Raw genomic sequence first — 18,249 nt, 5'->3', positions numbered from 1 at the left:
CTCAGCAACAGGGTTTACTCAGCAACAAGGTTACCTCAGCCACAGGGTTACCTCAGCCACAGGGTTACCTCAGCTACAAGGTTACCTCAGCAACAAGGTTACCTCAGCAACAAGGTTACCTCAGCTACAAGGTTACCTCAGCAACAAGGTTACCTCAGTCACAGGGTTACCTCAGCCACAGGGTTACCTCAGCAACAAGGTTACCTCAGCTACAAGGTTACCTCAGCAACAAGGTTACCTCAGCCACAGGGTTACCTCAGCTACAAGGTTACCTCAGCAACAAGGTTACCTCAGCCACAGGGTTACCTCAGTCACAGGGTTACCTCAGCTACAAGGTTACCTCAGCTACAAGGTTACCTCAGTCACAGGGTTACCTCAGCTACAACGTTACCTCAGCTACAAGGTTACCTCAGCAACAACGTTACCTCAGCCACAGGGTTACCTCAGCCACAGGGTTACCTCAGTTACAAGGTTTCCTCAGCTACAAGGTTACCTCAGCCACAGGGTTACCTCAGCCACAGGGTTACCTCAGCTACAAGGTAACCTCAGCAACAAGGTTACCTCAGCCACAGGGTTACCTCAGTAACAGGGATACCTCAGCTACAAGGTTACCTCAGCAACAAGGTTACCTCAGCAACAGGGTCACCTCAGCTACAAGGTTACCTCAGATACAAGGTTACCTCAGCTACAAGGTTACCTCAGCAACAAGGTTACCTCAGCTACAAGGTTACCTCCGCAACAAGGTTACCTCAGCCACAGGGTTACCTCAGCAACAAGGTTACCTCAGCTACAAGGTTCCCTCAGCTACAAGGCTACCTCAGCCACAGGGTTACCTCAGCCACAGGGTTACCTCAGCGACAAGGTTACCTCAGCAACAGGGTTACCTCAGCCACAGGGTTACCTCAGCTACAAGGTTACCTCAGCAACAGGGTCACCTCAGCTACAAGGTTACCTCAGCTACAAGGTTACCTCAGCAACAAGGTTACCTCAGCCACAGGGTTACCTCAGCTACAAGGTTACCTCCGCAACAAGGTAACCTCAGCCACAGGGTTACCTCAGCCACAGGGTTACCTCAGCTACAAGGTTACCTCAGCTACAAGGTTACCTCAGCCACAGGGTTACTTCAGCTACAAGGTTACCTCAGCTACAAGGTTACCTCAGAAACAAGGTTTCCTCAGCCACAGGGTTACCTCAGCCACAGGGTAACCTCAGCTACAAGGTTACCTCAGCAACAAGGTTACCTCAGCCACAGGGTTACCTCAGCCACAGGGTTACTTCAGCTACAAGGTTACCTCAGCAACAAGGTTACCTCAGCCACAGGGTTACCTCAGCCACAGGGTTACCTCAGCTACAAGGTTACCTCAGCAACAAGGCTACCTCAGCCACAGGGTTACCTCAGCCACAGGGTTACCTCAGCTACAAGGTTACCTCAGCAACAAGGTTACCTCAGCCACAGGGTTACCTCAGCCACAGGGTTACCTCAGCTACAGGGTTACCTCAGCAACAAGGTTACCTCAGCCACAGGGTTACCTCAGCTACAAGGTTACCTCAGCTACAAGGTTACCTCAGCTACAAGGTTACCTCAGCCACAGGGTTACCTCAGCTACAAGGTTACCTCAGCAACAAGGTTACCCCAGCTACAAGGTTACCTCAGCAACAAGGTTACCTCAGCTACAAGGTTACCTCAGCTACAAGGTTACCTCAGCCACAAGGTTAACTAAATAATATTGTTACCTCAGCAACAAGGTTAACTAAATAATATTGTTACCTCAGCAACAAGGTTACCTCAGCTACAAGGTTAAGTCAGCAACAAGGTTACCTCAGCAAGATGGTTAACTCAGCTACAAGGCTACCTGAGCAACGAGGTTAACTAAATAATATTGCTACCTCAACAACAAGGTTAACTCAGTAATATTGTTAACTCAGCAACAAGGTTAGCTCAGCAGCAACGTTTACTCAGAAACATGTCATCTCAGCTGCACGTTCAACTGAGCAATGAAGTTAATTTAGCAACAAGCTTAATTCAGCAGCAAGGTTAACTCAGTGTCCAGGTTAACTCTGCAACAAGGGTAACTCAGCAAACGGTCAGGTGAAATTAACTTGAGGTTAACTCAAGAAAAAATCAATATGAAGCCCTAACAAATACACGATATAAGGTGTTATAAATTCGCCCTTTAATGAAACAAAGGTGCGCGGTGACTGTAAGAGTGGAACTTTATACCGTGACCAAGCTACTTTGGAAATCCTGTTTACCTAGTGATCCGGGGTGCACCACTGGGGGCCGGTTGTTGCGGACGAACACCTTCACAGACACGAAGTCGGAGTCTGGTTCGGCGGTTACGCAAGTGGCGTTTATGGTGTAATCGTTAGCCGATAACTCAGCAGGATGTTCCGAGGGTTCGAAGTAAACCCAGAAGTCTGTAATGGAATACACTTCATGTTATAAAACGTGGCTACGTTTGGAGGTGGGTTTCTGATGTAATCATTAAGCATTTCAAATATTGATAACACATTGTCAAGTACACAACTTGGACGCTCCTCATAACATTCGGAACACACGTGATGTAATGGATGGAAACTTCGAGGAGCGTTCCTAATGATTACATTGGTAGTATCGGTCCACTTGTCCACTATCGGTCCACTTGTCCACTATCGGTCCAATTCTCCACTATCGGTCCACTTGTCCACTATTGGTCCACTTGTCCACTATTGGTCCACTTGTCCACTATTGGTCCAATTGTCCACTATTGGTCCAATTGTCCACTATCGGTCCACTTGTCCACTATGGGTCCAATTGTCCACTATTGGTCCAATTGTCCACTATCGGTCTACTTGTCCACTATTGGTTCACTTGTCCACTATCGATCCAACTGTCCACTATTGGTCCAATTGTCCACTATTGGTCCACTTGTCCACTATCAGTCCACTTGTCCACTATCGGTCCACTTGTCCACTATCGGTCCACTTGTCCACTATCGGTCCACTTGTCCACTATCGGTCCAATTGTCCACTATCGGTCCACTTGTCCACTATTGGTCCAATTGTCCACTATTGGTCCACTTGTCCACTATCGGTCCACTTGTCCACTATTGGTCCAATTGTCCACTATCGGTCCACTTGTCCACTATCGGTCCAATTGTCCACTAAAAGAAATGAACGAGGAGAATGTGTGCGGATTTTGAAGTACAGTCATTGACATCAATAACCTGATATTATCATCTGTTCCTGACAACAGTTGCTGCGTGTTGTTGTACGTGAGACATGAAATAATAATCCACCTACTCGTGTCGGGGTCAATTTTCTTGATGCTGAAATTTGGTTCTGTTGTGGTTTCTGTACACAAGAAACTTGTTTCATTGGTATCGACTTTGATCTCGTACAGTTTCTGCTCCACCTTGAACTTGCTTCGTACCACATGCGTTTGTCCAAACTTCTCAGTCACTGTGATCTGCAGCAGAGGGACCACAATTTGGTTTCAGCTCTCGTACCTCAATTCCAGCGAGGCCTGTGCTGAGGACATTTGCATGTAACGCATTGTACTCATAAAAACTCCCCCTGCATCTAAACATCCAACACCTGTACCAACACCAACTCTACCTGTACCCACACCACGCCCACCTGTGCCCACAACACCCTCAACCTGTAGGGACACCACCCCTACCTACACCCACACAGCCCTTACCTACACCCACATCACTCCTGCCTGTACCCAGACCACAACTACCACTACCCACACCGGTCCTCACCTGTACACACACTGCATCTACTTATACCAACACCACCCCTGCCTGTACCCACACCACCACTACCCACACCGGTCCTCACCTGTACACACACTGCATCTACTTATACCAACAATACCCCTGCCTGTACCCACACCACCCTTACCTTTACCCACATCACTCCCACCTGTACCCACACCACCACACCACCCCTACTTGTACCCACAATACCTCTACCTGTAACTACACCACCCCCAACCTACCCACAATTACCTCCACCTACACCCACACCACCTCTACCTGTACCAACACCACCTCCGATTGTACCCCGACCACCCTTCCCTGTACCCATACCACCACACCACCCCTACCTGTACCCACACCACCTCTACCTGCACCCACAACACCTCTACCTGTACCAACACCACCTCCGATTGTACCCCGACCACCCTTACCTGTACCCACACCACCACACCACTCCTACCTGTACCCACACCACCTCTACCTGCACCCACACCACCCTTACATGTACCCACACCACCTCTACCTGTACCCACAACACCTCTACCTGTACCCACACCATCTACACCTATAACCATGCAACCCGTTGCTATACCCATACCACCACTACGTACACCCACACCACCTCTACTTGTACCCTCACCATCCCCACCCAACCCACAACTCTCCTACTTCTACCTGTATCCACACCGCCCGAGCCCATACCTACTCAACCCATCGCTCCCTCGCTCTCTCTCTCTCTCTCTCTCTCTCTCTCACTCACTCTCTCTCTCTCTCTCTCACACACACACATACACATCAGTATACTTACATATGCTTGGTTGGCACCCATGTATCCCAGCAGGAGCACCAGAAGCGAGAAGTGACGCCCTTTCCCCGCCATCACGGAGAGGCTTTCTGTAAATACCGTGCCAGTAAACCTTCAGGATTCTCGACAAACCCTGAGACTTGGCAGCTCTGATCGCGTTTAAAACACCACTGACCGATTCACAGACTACCGGTGATTTGACTGACAAGTCATCTAGGTACGTATATTACTTTGATAAATGATCTGTGTTGATGGGTACAAAACACCTATGACATGGTATATATTGCAAACCTTGAATCTAACTGACAAGTCTCCTTTTTGTTGTGCAAGGCGTTGTATAGCAGTGTTTTGTGTACGGCGTGTATAATGGCAGAGACTCTACCTGCATACCAGTACCTGGGCTACTTGTGCTTACGGTTTCACCAGACTAAAGGTTCCTATTCATCCACCTGAAAGAAGTGTCTCAAACAATGCGACATGATTGTCCACATATATCGGTCGAGTAACTGTATTTCACAACCAACTGTCATCAACAAAATTTTCTTTAGTGATCATGAAAGGAAGATTAAATTCCTTTACCCGTGACAGCAATAAGCAGTGAAACCCGTGTCTTGCAAACCGGGAACGTAACGACTCCAGTGAAGAGCTGACTGATTGACCGTGGCCAGGGTGTTGATCTTTCTGGTGTTATCTAATGCTCCCGGGACAACCTAGAGATAATGGTGAAGGTGTTTCTGGTAGTAACCAGCGCTCAAGGGGCAACCTAGAGATAATGGTGAAGGTGTTTCGGGTAGTAACGAGCGCTCAAGGGACAACCTAGAGATAATGGTGAATTTGTTTCTGGTAGTAACGAGCGCTCAAGGGACAACCTAGAGATAATGGTGAAGGTGTTTCGGGTAGTAACGAGCGCTCAAGGGACAACCTAGAGATAATGGTGAATTTGTTTCTGGTAGTAACGAGCGCTCAAGGGACAACCTAGAGATAATGGTGAATTTGTTTCTGGTAGTAACGAGCGCTCAAGGGACAACCTAGAGATAGTGGTGAATTTGTTTCTGGTAGTAACGAGCGCTCAAGGGACAACCTAGAGATAGTGGTGAAGGTGTTTCGGGTAGTAACGAGCGCTCAAGGGACAACCTAGAGATAATGGTGAATTTGTTTCTGGTAGTAACGAGCGCTCAAGGGACAACCTAGAGATAATGGTGAATTTGTTTCTGGTAGTAACGAGCGCTCAAGGGACAACCTAGAGATAATGGTGAATTTGTTTCTGGTAGTAACGAGCGCTCAAGGGACAACCTAGAGATAATGGTGAAGGTGTTTCGGGTAGTAACGAGCGCTCAAGGGACAACCTAGAGATAATGGTGAATTTGTTTCTGGTAGTAACGAGCGCTCAAGGGACAACCTAGAGATAGTGGTGAATTTGTTTCTGGTAGTAACGAGCGCTCAAGGGACAACCTAGAGATAGTGGTGAATTTGTTTCTGGTAGTAACGAGCGCTCAAGGGACAACCTAGAGATAGTGGTGAAGGTGTTTCGGGTAGTAACGAGCGCTCAAGGGACAACCTAGAGATAATGGTGAATTTGTTTCTGGTAGTAACGAGCGCTCAAGGGACAACCTAGAGATAGTGGTGAAGGTGTTTCGGGTAGTAACGAGCGCTCAAGGGACAACCTAGAGATAATGGTGAATTTGTTTCTGGTAGTAACGAGCGCTCAAGGGACAACCTAGAGATAGTGGTGAAGGTGTTTCTGGTAGTAACGAGCGCTCAAGGGACAACCTAGAGATAGTGGTGAAGAGGGTGTAGGTCGTTCTGATAATAACAAGAGCTGTCGGGACAACCGTGAGAATTTAGTGCAGGCCTGTCTTGTGGTAACTAGTGCTCTCGGGACTACTTCGAGGTGATGATTCAGGTAACGAGGTACACAGTTACCACACGTAACACAGGTACGGTCAATGGCTAAGGTATGCACATATTTAACACACAAAATGCATTCAACAAACCATACACGTGGCACAGAGAACACCGACGGCACATCAAAGAACCTATGTAGGTAGCATAGACAACACAGGTAATACATCAAACAAACTATGCGGGTGATATAGACAACACCGGTAACACAAGAAGCAAACCGTGCAGGTGGCATAGACAACACCGGTAATACATCAAACAAACTAGGCAGGTGGTATGGACAACACAGGTCATACATCAAACAAACTAGGCAGGTGGTATCGACAACACCGGTCATACATCAAACAAACTAGGCAGGTGGTATAGACAACACAAGTAATGCACCAAACAAACTATGCAGATGATATAGACAACACAGGTAATACATCAAACAACCCGTGCAGGTGGCACAGACAACACCGATGACTCTGATAACACATCTTCGATATGATACAAAAGTAACACAGATGCCACCAATCTCAGATGTTTCAATACTTGTCCATATCCATCAGTCATTATGTGAATACCTACCTGCTATCGTCACCATCTGACTGGAGGCCCATAAAACTGTAGTAGAACTTTACACAGTCATGGATATTGGACATATTCAAAATGCCAATATTGATGTTGAAAGTTCAGTACTTCTGCACGGTACAGGAACGGAATGTCATTCAAGCTCCGTGTCATTTTAAATCGCCTAAAGGTTCCGTGGTTGAAAGGAAGGCGTTCTGCTTACCATCGTCTATGTGAACCGCAGTGTGCGACTTGGATCAAGTTGACATGAATAGTGAAATAGTAGAGTGTGCGACTTGAATCACGTTGGCACTAATAGTGAAATAGCAAAGTGTGCGACTTGGATCACGTTGGCACTAATAGTGAAATAGTAGAGTGTGCGACTTGAATCACGTTGGCACTAATAGTGAAATAGCAAAGTGTGCGACTTGAATCACGTTGGCACTAATAGTGAAATAGCAAAGTGTGCGACTTGAATCACGTTGGCACTAATAGTGAAATAGCAAAGTGTGCGACTTGAATCACGTTGGCACTAATAGTGAAATAGCAAAGTGTCCGACTTGGATCACGTTGGCACTAATAGTGAAATAGTAAAGCGTGCGACTTGGATCACGTTGGCACTAATAGTGAAATAGTAAAGCGTGCGACTTGGATCACGTTGGCACTAATAGTGAAATAGCAAAGTGTGCGACTTGGATCACGTTGGCACTAATAGTGAAATAGTCCAGTGTGCGACTTGGATCACGTTGGCACTAATAGTGAAATAGTCCAGTGTGCGACTTGGATCACGTTGGCACTAATAGTGAAATAGCAAAGTGTGCGACTTGGATCACGTTGGCACTAATAGTGAAATAGCAAAGTGTGCGACTTGGATCACGTTGGCACTAATAGTGAAATAGCAAAGTGTGCGACTTGGATCACGTTGGCACTAATAGTGAAATAGCAAAGTGTGCGACTTGAATCACGTTGGCACTAATAGTGAAATAGCAAAGTGTGCGACTTGGATCACGTTGGCACTAATAGTGAAATAGTAAAGTGTGCGAATTGGATCACGTTGGCACTAATAGTGAAATAGTAAAGTGTGCGACTTGGATCACGTTGGCACTAATAGTGAAATAGCAAAGTGTGCGAATTGGATCACGTTGGCACTAATAGTGAAATAGTAAAGTGTGCGACTTGGATCACGTTGGCACTAATAGTGAAATAGTAAAGTGTGCGAATTGGATCACGTTGGCACTAATAGTGAAATAGCAAAGTGTGCGACTTGGATCACGTTGGCACTAATAGTGAAATAGCAAAGTGTGCGACTTGAATCACGTTGGCACTAATAGTGAAATAGTCCAGTGTCCGACTTGGATCACATTGGCACTAATAGTGAAATAGTCCAGTGTGCGACTTGGATCACGTTGGCACTAATAGTGAAATAGTCCAGTGTGCGACTTGGATCACGTTGGCACTAATAGTGAAATAGCAAAGTGTGCGACTTGGATCACGTTGGCACTAATAGTGAAATAGCAAAGTGTGCGACTTGAATCAAGTTGACGTAACTATAGTGGTACTTATTGCCCACTTCGCCGAAGTTACACATGAAACACTTTCTATCATTACAAGGCACGTGATGCAAGTGTCCTACTTCAGCAGGAAGCCTAGTATTAACAATTCTAAACTTCAAAAGAGGTTGTGAAACTCTATCTGGTAATAAAATGCACCAAAAGCCGGTTTTACACAATTTTATGTTTTACCATTAAACGATAAAGATTGTTCATATCACAAACTGATATCTCAGAATTTGTTCAACTTTACAGAGGAGCCAATTCAAATTATTGCAATTCTGACTATACCAGTTCTGTGATAAACTACAATCATGTAAACCTGATTTAACACAAGCTGCATGGTATCCAGTACAATTGTCAACCGATCATAATTTAGTGTACACCTGACGGGTAAATTTATCTTGGTCTTTTTTCGACTAGGCGAGGTTCGAGTGGGCCTATTGGATAAACGAGGGCGAGGGCGAGGGCGCGGGCGAGGACACAGGCAGGTGATGAACCATACCAGCCTAAATGAGCAGTGGTGAGCTCTTTGTTGCATCCGTATAATTGTAATCTGTAAACAATAATAACATATTATGATTAAACTATTAAAGTATAACGATGTTCTAAGCCGGACTGATATACAACAGCATCACATACTCTTTCAAGTTCATCGACAGTGACATCCATATCTCCATTCAAAACTAATTCGATGTCGAACGATAGTTAGTTCTAACTTAACATTCCTTTCTACTACCTAGTTCTTACCTTTCTACTACCTAGTTCTTACCTTTCTACTACCTAGTTCTTACCTTTCTACTACCTAGTTCTTACCTTTCTACCACCTAGTTCTTACCTTTCTACTACCTAGTTCTTACCTTTCCACTACCTAGTTCTTACCTTTCCACTACCTAGTTCTTACCTTTCTACTACCTAGTTCTTACCTTTCTACTACCTAGTTCTTACCTTTCCACTACCTAGTTCTTACCTTTCTACTACCTAGTTCTTACCTTTCTACTACCTAGTTCTTACCTTTCTACTACCTAGTTCTTACCTTTCTACTACCGAGTTCTTACCTTTCTACTACCTAGTTCTTACCTTTCGTTCCTTGACATTGCTTTGCGTTTGAGCATTGAACAAAGCCTGCATTCCTGGTACGTGCCTTCAGGTCAAGCCAGGGTAAAAACACTGGCCTGTTATTTACGTTTCGATGATGAGTTTAACAATAGGCATCGAGTCCGGTATGATGCACATTTGACAGTGTTAGGGTTAACCCAACCCTCTTTCCCCAGTAATAGGTGGAGAGTAAGTGTTAAGGGTTAACTGTGAGCATCGGAATGTGAGCTCTGTGCTCAGGATATGATTCATGTGAGTCCATCTCGTGTAGGAAGGAACTGTGTACATTTGCAGGCCTGGCTTTACGTATGACATTACGCCACACCAGTCCTGGCCTAACGCTACGGGTGGAGAGTGGAGGTACGTATGCTGACATTTTCCTCTTACTTCCAAGGTAAGAGTCGGTGTAGTGTGAGGTGAGGCGGGCTCGATACTTATTGTTAACAATCCTCGCGGACCCAGTCGCTTGACATGCGATATCGCAGTTACAGTTTCCAATCTATTCCAAGCATTTTATTCATGTAAAGTTTCGAACGTGCTTAATAATTTGATCATATCATTTGTTAAGTATATGATCAATGTAGAGATGCTCGGCGGCAGTCGTCAATGGCAGGCCAATGGCAAGCATATGTGACACTATTTACTTCCCTGTTGTAACTATCAACACGCCATCTGTAGCACGGAAGTATGTTACACCTCGGTGGTCATGAACGGATGCAGATGGTCCTATACATTTGCCTGTGATATAGGTAGTCCTGTACACCTGTCTGCGATATAGGTAGTCCTATACGCTTGCCTGTGATATAGGTAGGTACTCCTATACACCTGTCTGTGATATAGGTAGTCTTATACGCTTGCCTGGGATATAGGTAGTCCTATACGCTTGCCTGTGATATAGGTAGTCCTATACACCTGTCTGTGATATAGGTAGTCCTATACCCTTGCCTGTGATATAGGTAGTCCTATACGCTTGCCTGTGATATAGGTAGTCCTATACACCTGTCTGTGATATAGGTAGTCCTATACCCTTGCCTGTGATATAGGTAGTCCTATACACCTGACTGTGATATAGATAGTCCTATGTACCTGTCTGTGATATAGGTAGTCCTATACACCTGTCTGTGATATAGGTAGTCCTATACCCTTGCCTGTGATATAGGTAGTCCTATACGCTTGCCTGTGATATAGGTAGTCCTATGTACCTGTCTGTGATATAGGTAGTCCTATACCCTTGCCTGTGATATAGGTAGTCCTATACACCTGACTGTGATATAGATAGTCCTATGTACCTGTCTGTGATATAGGTAGTCCTATACACCTGTCTGTGATATAGGTAGTCCTATACCCTTGCCTGTGATATAGGTAGTCCTATACGCTTGCCTGTGATATAGGTAGTCCTATGTACCTGTCTGTGATATAGGTAGTCCTATACCCTTGCCTGTGATATAGGTAGTCCTATGTACCTGTCTGTGATATAGGTAGTCCTATACACCTGACTGTGATATAGATAGTCCTATACACCTGTCTGTGATATAGGTACTCCTATACACCTGTCTGTGATATAGGTAGTCCTATACACCTGTCTGTCATATAGATAGTCTTATACACCTGTATATATGTAGTCTTATAAATTTGCTTGTGATGTGGGAAGTACTGTTAGACTATTTGCCAATGTTTATCTTCAGTTACTGGCGCGTTCTGACGATGCGATATGCATGTTCTATAATGCCTAAGACGTGTCTCAATAGGTAGATTACAATTTGTATTTATGTGTCTTGAACAGAGTAGAAATGTATACGCCATGCCACGAAAGAAAAGAGCAAGTTTATGTGTGTTTGTAAGCCCACTAGCGCGGTCAAGCCCAGACACATCGACACCTGGGTCAGGACTGGTTTTGTTGTGATACAACTTTATGGTCATGGTCACGTGGGTCCGTCAATGACAGCGTGCGTGAAGGATTTAAAGCCCTTCATTGAGCAGGCCTTTTGTCAGCGGGGGCAATGATCAAGTGTGGGGAATGTCACGCCGTAAACAAAGCGGAAACATACAGGACTTCTGAACATGGGAGCCGTCTGCTAATGTCATAACAGGAAGAACAGTATCAACGAGATGGGGCACGTGTAAGAGGATTTCATGACGTTTCATACAAAATAAAACAAAACACACACACACACACACACACACACACACACACACACACACACACACACACACACACACAACAATGTACCACAATACACACACTGACATAACACAGCACATTACACACGAACACCTTAATCGGCCCAGTGCCTCAATACACATATTACGATAATACGCAAAACATCTTAATCTACCCGTCGATGCACACATGAACAAGCAACACCAGACACACACAGAACAACTCAAACACACACAAAACACAAAACACAAAACACAAACCACCCATATATATCTACAGTACTAAGAACACCCCATATACACAATTAAACACACAGGCTCCGAATACTGCAGAATTGTCATTAGAGCTGGGAAGGCTAACTATACAGTCAGGAGGGATGTAGGTAGAGCTGTGAGGGGTGTCAGTAGAGCTGTGAGGGATGTCAGTAGAGTTGGTAAGTGTGTCAGTAGAGGTGAGAGGGTGTCAGTAGAGCTGTGAGGGGTGTCAATAGAGCTGGGAAGTATGTTAGTAGAGTTGGGAAGTATGTCAGTAGAGCTGTGAGGGATGTCAGTAGAGCTGGGAGGGTTGTCAGTAGAGCTGGGAAGCATGTCAGTAGAGTTGGGAGGGATGTCAGTAGAACTGGGAGGGATGTCAGAAGAGTTGGTAAGTATGTCAGTATATTTGGGAGGGATGTCAGTAGCGCTGGGAAGTAGGTCAGAAGAGCTATTAGGGGTGTCAGTAGAGCTGTGAGGGATGTCAGTTGAGCTGTGAGGGATGTCAGTAGAGTTGCCAGGGATGTCAGTAGAGCTGTGATGGATGTCAGAAGAGTTGGTAAGTATGTCAGTAGAGTTGGGAGGGATGTCAGTAGAGCTGTGAGGGGTGTCAGTAGAGCTGGGAAGTATGTTAGTAGAGTTGGGAAGTATGTCAGTATATTTGGGAGGGATGTCAGTAGAGCTTTGGAGGATATCAGTAGAGCTGTGAGGGATGTCAGTAGAGCTGGGAGGGTTGTCAGTAGAGCTGGGAAGCATGTCAGTAGAGCTTTGAGTGGTGTCAGTAGAGCTGTGAGGGATGTCAGTAGAGCTGGGAAGCATGTCAGTAGAGCTGCGAGGGATGTCAGTAGAGCTGTGAGGGATGTCAGAAGAGTTGGTAAGTATGTCAGTATATTTGGGAGGGATATCAGTAGAGCTGGGAAGTAAGTCAGTAGAACTGTGAGCGATGTCAGTAGAGCTGTGAGGGATGTCAGTAGAGCTGTGGGGGATGTCAGTGGAGTTGTCAGGGATGTCAGTAGAGTTGTCACGGTTGTCAGTAGAGCTGTTAGGGGTGTCAGTAGAGCTGTGAGGGGTGTCAGTAGAGCTGTGAGGCGTGTCAGTAGAGCTGTGAGGGATGTCAGTAGAACTGGGAATTATGTTGGTAGAGTTGGGAAGTATGTCATAGAATCAGAAATTTGAAAGTGAATATTTTTTTGTAACAATTGCTCTTGAATTGATTTTTCATACTATTCATACTACATACTATCGATGAAAGTTTGATAGTATTTATAAAATGCAGTATAAACAAAATAGATAACTGGACAAGAGGATGTTTAATGCTTATTCATTTGTCCATTGACGTTTTTCTCGACTTCAGATCATCAAAGTATATGCGATGTTCTTTTAAGATTGCTAACCAGTTAAATGCACTGATATTTACAGAATCGTGCCGTTACCGTGGTAACAGTTACCACCAATGAACACAACAACACAGAGTTATGGCTTCCAGCAGGACAGAGATTTCAAGATGGCGCAGGACGTGCCTTCTACCGACGAGGAGAGAAACATGGCCCTCTGGCCGGCATTACTGTACGTCGGACTGATCATTGTGACAGGAACGGTTGGAAACATTGTTGTCTGCTACGTCTACGGTTACCGGTTGCGCCTGACAGTCACCAAACAGTTCATACTGGTCCTAGCCGTTCTTGACCTTGCAAACTGCTTGATCTGCGCACCAACAGAGATGGCTGTAATGTTCAGGATTGTGTCATTTAATGCTCCTGTTTGGTGCAAGGTGTCGCGTTTTTTAACCTATACACTAAATGGTTCTACGTCATTGATACTATTAGCTATAGCTGTAGACAGATACTGTAAGGTGTGCAGACCTTTGAAAGTCTGTTTTACCAAAGTGAGAGCGAGAAGAATGTGTATGTTGGCTGTCATACTGTCACTGGTCATGTCATGGCCGTCACTCCTTATCTACGGAAATAAAACTCTCACTATCGGCGGTGCAAAGAACGGTACAACCTGCCTTATAGAAGACGACTACGAAAACACCTGGTATCCAGTCATATTCTATTCCATATTTTGCATCTGTTTTCTTGCTATTGCAGCAGCAATTATCTCACTTTATGTGAAAATTGCAAGACAGATAAGGATACTCAGGAACCGACAGGAAGAACGTATCCGAAGCAGTCCTGTCCATAGACGGATATCAGGGTATGTGGAAAACCCAGAACATAGTGAAGCCAGTGTTTTAGACAATAACACACTTGCAGTTACAAGTGACACTGAGTTACGGCCTCCCTCGCCGCGGGTCAACCAACACGCCGTAAAGCTGGCTCAAGCTCTGCTGAAAGATCTCCACACCAGGAAGACGGCCTACAAGCCAGCAAAGTCTACCCTCATGTTATTCATCATCACACTTATCTTTATGCTCAGTTTCCTGCCTTTCTTCATCACTGCCTTGATTCGTGGAGCAAAGCGTGAAATGTTCCTTGTGACTTTAACTGACACCACTGACGTTATACTTTTCAACATCTTCGTGCGCTCCTACCTGTTGAGCAACGCGGCCAACCCCGTCATCTACAGCTTCTGCAACGCCAGGTTCAGACAGGAGTGCCGGCCCATATTCTGCCCTTGTTGGAAGAGGTCGCAGAGCAACGTTGAAATTAAAGTGGAACATACGGACAATACGCAGTCAATTCTCTGACAAACTGGCTGTGATTAATACAAGGTGGTCCAGACACATCCTACGAGGGCAATTAATTCATATTCAGTCATGTGTCATAATTCAGCTGGACACAATACCTGCTATCTCGCTTTGTCAGCCTGTCACCATTAAGCAATGTCATGGTGACTCTTACCATTATCCGTGGTAACCAGTAAAAATCCCCTAATTCCCTATACTCTTCGAGAAAGTCAATCACCACAAAGTATCACCCCACTTTACACACACAACACATCATCACTGATAATGTAGCCCACTGACTCCTCCCCAGCTCTAACGTGGCCAGTCATCACGGAGAACATAGCCCGCTGACTCTTACCCCACTCGGGGCGGTGGGGTTGCCTAGTGGTTAAAGCGTTCGCTCGTCACGCCGAAGACCCGCGTTCGATTCCCCACATGGGTACAATGTGTGAAGCCCATTTTCTGGTGTCCCCCGCCGTGATATTGCTGGAATATTGCTAAAAGCGGCGTAAAACTAAACTCACTCACTCACTCACTCACTTACCTCACTCTAACGTGGCCAGTCATCACGGAGAACATAACCCGCTGACACTTACCTCACTCTAACGTGGCCAGTCATCACGGAGAACATAACCCGCAGACTCTTACCCCACTCTGACGTGGACAGTCATCACTGAGAACATAACCCACTGACTCTTACCTGTAATTATCACTTAGCATGCAGTGTTAACTAGCAGACGGTCATTACTGACAAATGGTAAGTGACAATAGAAAGGACAACAGTTTGCTTAAATTCCTCCACAGCGTTATTTCAACTGGATATGATGTACCCTGTTTAATGACGTCATTATGGTGAATCTCAGGCAATAAAACTGTTGATACCTCCGACACATATGTTGCACGGTAAAAATGTGAATGTCTCTGTAAACTAGACCCAGGCCGAAAGGTCCGTAAATACGTGATCGCATTACACGTCATCGCAGGGACCAGTTCGTCTATTTGTTAATGGACCAAGAACATGTAATATACTATCAAAAAAGAAACGCATAGCCAAGAAATCTGCTGCCAAAATGTTGTTTTTTCAGACATGTATTACTCGTCCACAAATAGACTTTAATGCATGAAATTTTACACCAGTTTAGAAGAAGGTAATGTTTATACAAACAAGTGGATACTTTTAGATAACGGAGACGTTAAACGCGATTGTGACGATGTAGCAAGACACCGACGTCTAGTTTCCTGGCTCTCATACCAATCTCTTTCAACCTGTTTGACCGGATATCCTCTGAAATACAGGCGATCTGACTGTTGTGCTCTCATCCGTGGCAGTACGATCTTGCACCTGTGGGTGATACCCGAATGTACCGATCTTGGGCTGCAGTGGTAACTCGAGGTCTGCCTGTGCGGGGTCTGACGGTCATTTGTTATACCTGTTTGACTGCAACCAGCTGCAAGCCATGCTATCTTGCTCAGACTAACATTCAGATGCCTGGCAACAGGCGATTGGTAATCTCCAGCGTGCACTCTTTCAATAACGATGTTCCGTGTCACAGAGTCAAGACCTGACGTAGCGATTTGACCATGAAATTCCTTCAAAACGAATGCCAATTTCTGAACGTAATCTGGGTTTTATTGCCAGACAGTGAATGCTCTTGGATGCACACTTTCAACTGGAAGGTGATTTTGTTGCGTTATGACGATGCCTTTCTAATCTTTGTAAGAAATCTCATAAAGATCAACATTTTCAGGTACGATCGACTTTTTACTTGTTCAGTTGTGTAAACTCTTACCAACACTTTTGTTACATATTGTTTGAAAACAATAGGTAATTAACAGATTTTTTGTTAGGGTCTATGCGTTTCTTTTAGGAGATAGTATATCTACTGCTCAGATGAACTTCTTGCTGCCCTTGTTGCGTCACAGATGGGTGTGTCATATATGGGGGTGTCACAGATGAAGGTGTCCCTATCCATAAACAAGGTAACGTAAATAATGCAAACTGCAGAAGCATAACGCTACTGGTATATTTAGTGAAACCTTCACCTGCACTTTTTTATAAATAAAAAGAATAGAACTTGGGAGACTCAATGGATAAGATTATCGAAGCGCAAGCTGGGATATACGACATTAGATAATATGTTTATAGTACAAAGTATTAGTAAATGGTACTTAAACTCTAATGGAGGGAAATCCTATGCAGTATTTATAGATTTTTCAAAAGCTTTGGATTCAGTACAACGAATACCACTTACCCGTGGCTGCAATGGTAAAAAGAGAAAACTTGTATGTAATATGTATGAAAATGACCTGAATAACAAGCAATCATGATTTCTCAGATACATTTGACTTGGTGTCAGACCAGGCTATAAACTGAGACCATTTCTACTTTCCTTTTCCATAGATAAGTTAGCACGACAAGTACTTGTGTCTATGGGATTCAACTTCACCTTGATATAATTCATATTATCATCTTGTTCATTGCAGATGACATTCTTGTTTTGTTTTCAAGCACGATCAGTGGAATACAGAATCAAATAAATGAACTTGAAAGTTACTGCGAAAAATGGAAATTAACTGTGAATAGAGAAAAAAACGAAAATTGTTGTATTGAACAAATTGTCTAAAGAGGAAAACTGGTCATTTAAGGATATGAAGCTAGAGTGCTATTATAAATATTTGGGATTCTGTTCCACCAGTGGCCTGTCATGCACATCATTATGAAACAGTTGATTGTACTTGGTAATATTAACTACTCTTCACTCTTAAAAATACTGGATGCGAAAGCAAGTACAATGCTATCATATGAAGCCGAAATATGGGAACTAACACAGTTTGACGGAATTGAAGATTTCCATTTTCAAGCCTGCGACCAAGTTTCTCGGCGTTAAAATTAACACTATTAATTAACGCAGTGAGTTATGGTGAATTATCTAGGTATCCAATACACATTCTATCACGCATTAAGGTTACTAAACACTGGATAATACTGTTAATTATGCCTTCACATCGCTTACGGGGTCCAAGAAAAATTATAATGTGATATGGTTATCTGATAAAGGTACATCTTTACAGTGGTCAGGTATACCTCCAAGTAGGAATGACGGGAATACAGTCTAGTACATCTTTACAGTGGTCAGGTAAACTTCCAAGTAGGAATGACGGAAATACAGTCTAGTACATCTTTACAGTGGTCAGGTATACCTCCAAGTAGGAATGACGGGAATACAGTCTAGTACATCTTTACAGTGGTCAGGTATACCTCGAAGTAGGAATGACGGAAATACAGTCTAGTACATCTTTACAGTGGTCAGGTACACCTCCATGTAGGAATGACGGGAATACAGTCTAGTACATCTTTACAGTGGTCAGGTACACCTCAAGGTAGGAATGACGGAAATACAGTCTAGTACATCTTTACAGTGGTCAGGTATACCTCCAAGTAGGAATGACGGGAATACAGTCTAGTACATCTTTACAGTGGTCAGGTATACCTCCAAGAGTGGAATGACAGGAATA

The 18,249-nt window shown here is 44.4% G+C and overlaps 2 protein-coding genes across 2 annotated transcripts in view; one reads left to right on the top strand and one right to left on the bottom strand.

The window, feature by feature from the left end:
- LOC137277191 (protocadherin Fat 4-like) overlaps positions 1-4,626 on the bottom strand; it is a 63,048-nt gene extending 58,422 nt beyond the window's left edge. The window contains exons 1-3 of the mRNA XM_067808867.1: positions 4,555-4,626; positions 3,283-3,448; positions 2,254-2,418 (exon numbers count right to left, since the gene is read on the bottom strand). Of these exons, the coding sequence (XP_067664968.1) occupies positions 2,254-2,418; positions 3,283-3,448; positions 4,555-4,626 (403 nt within the window). The remainder of the gene's footprint in view (positions 1-2,253; positions 2,419-3,282; positions 3,449-4,554) is intronic.
- Positions 4,627-9,896: 5,270 nt separating this feature from the next.
- LOC137277190 (orexin receptor type 2-like) lies at positions 9,897-14,946 on the top strand. The gene is made up of 2 exons (XM_067808866.1): positions 9,897-10,013; positions 13,485-14,946. The coding sequence occupies exon 2, from the start codon at positions 13,519-13,521 to the stop codon at positions 14,752-14,754; it is 1,236 nt and encodes a 411-aa protein (XP_067664967.1). The 5' UTR covers positions 9,897-10,013; positions 13,485-13,518; the 3' UTR covers positions 14,755-14,946.
- Positions 14,947-18,249: the final 3,303 nt, after the last annotated feature.

The sequence above is a fragment of the Haliotis asinina genome, chromosome 3, assembly GCF_037392515.1.
Source record: "Haliotis asinina isolate JCU_RB_2024 chromosome 3, JCU_Hal_asi_v2, whole genome shotgun sequence".
NCBI lineage: Eukaryota > Metazoa > Mollusca > Gastropoda > Lepetellida > Haliotidae > Haliotis > Haliotis asinina.
Note: the sequence above shows the minus strand (reverse complement) of the source record. Positions and strands in the feature narration are given on the sequence as shown.

Coding starts and splice junctions, on each gene's coding strand:
- LOC137277190 (XM_067808866.1), top strand. CDS start 13,519: ATGAACACAACAACACAGAGTTATGGCTTCCAGCAGGACAGAGATTTC.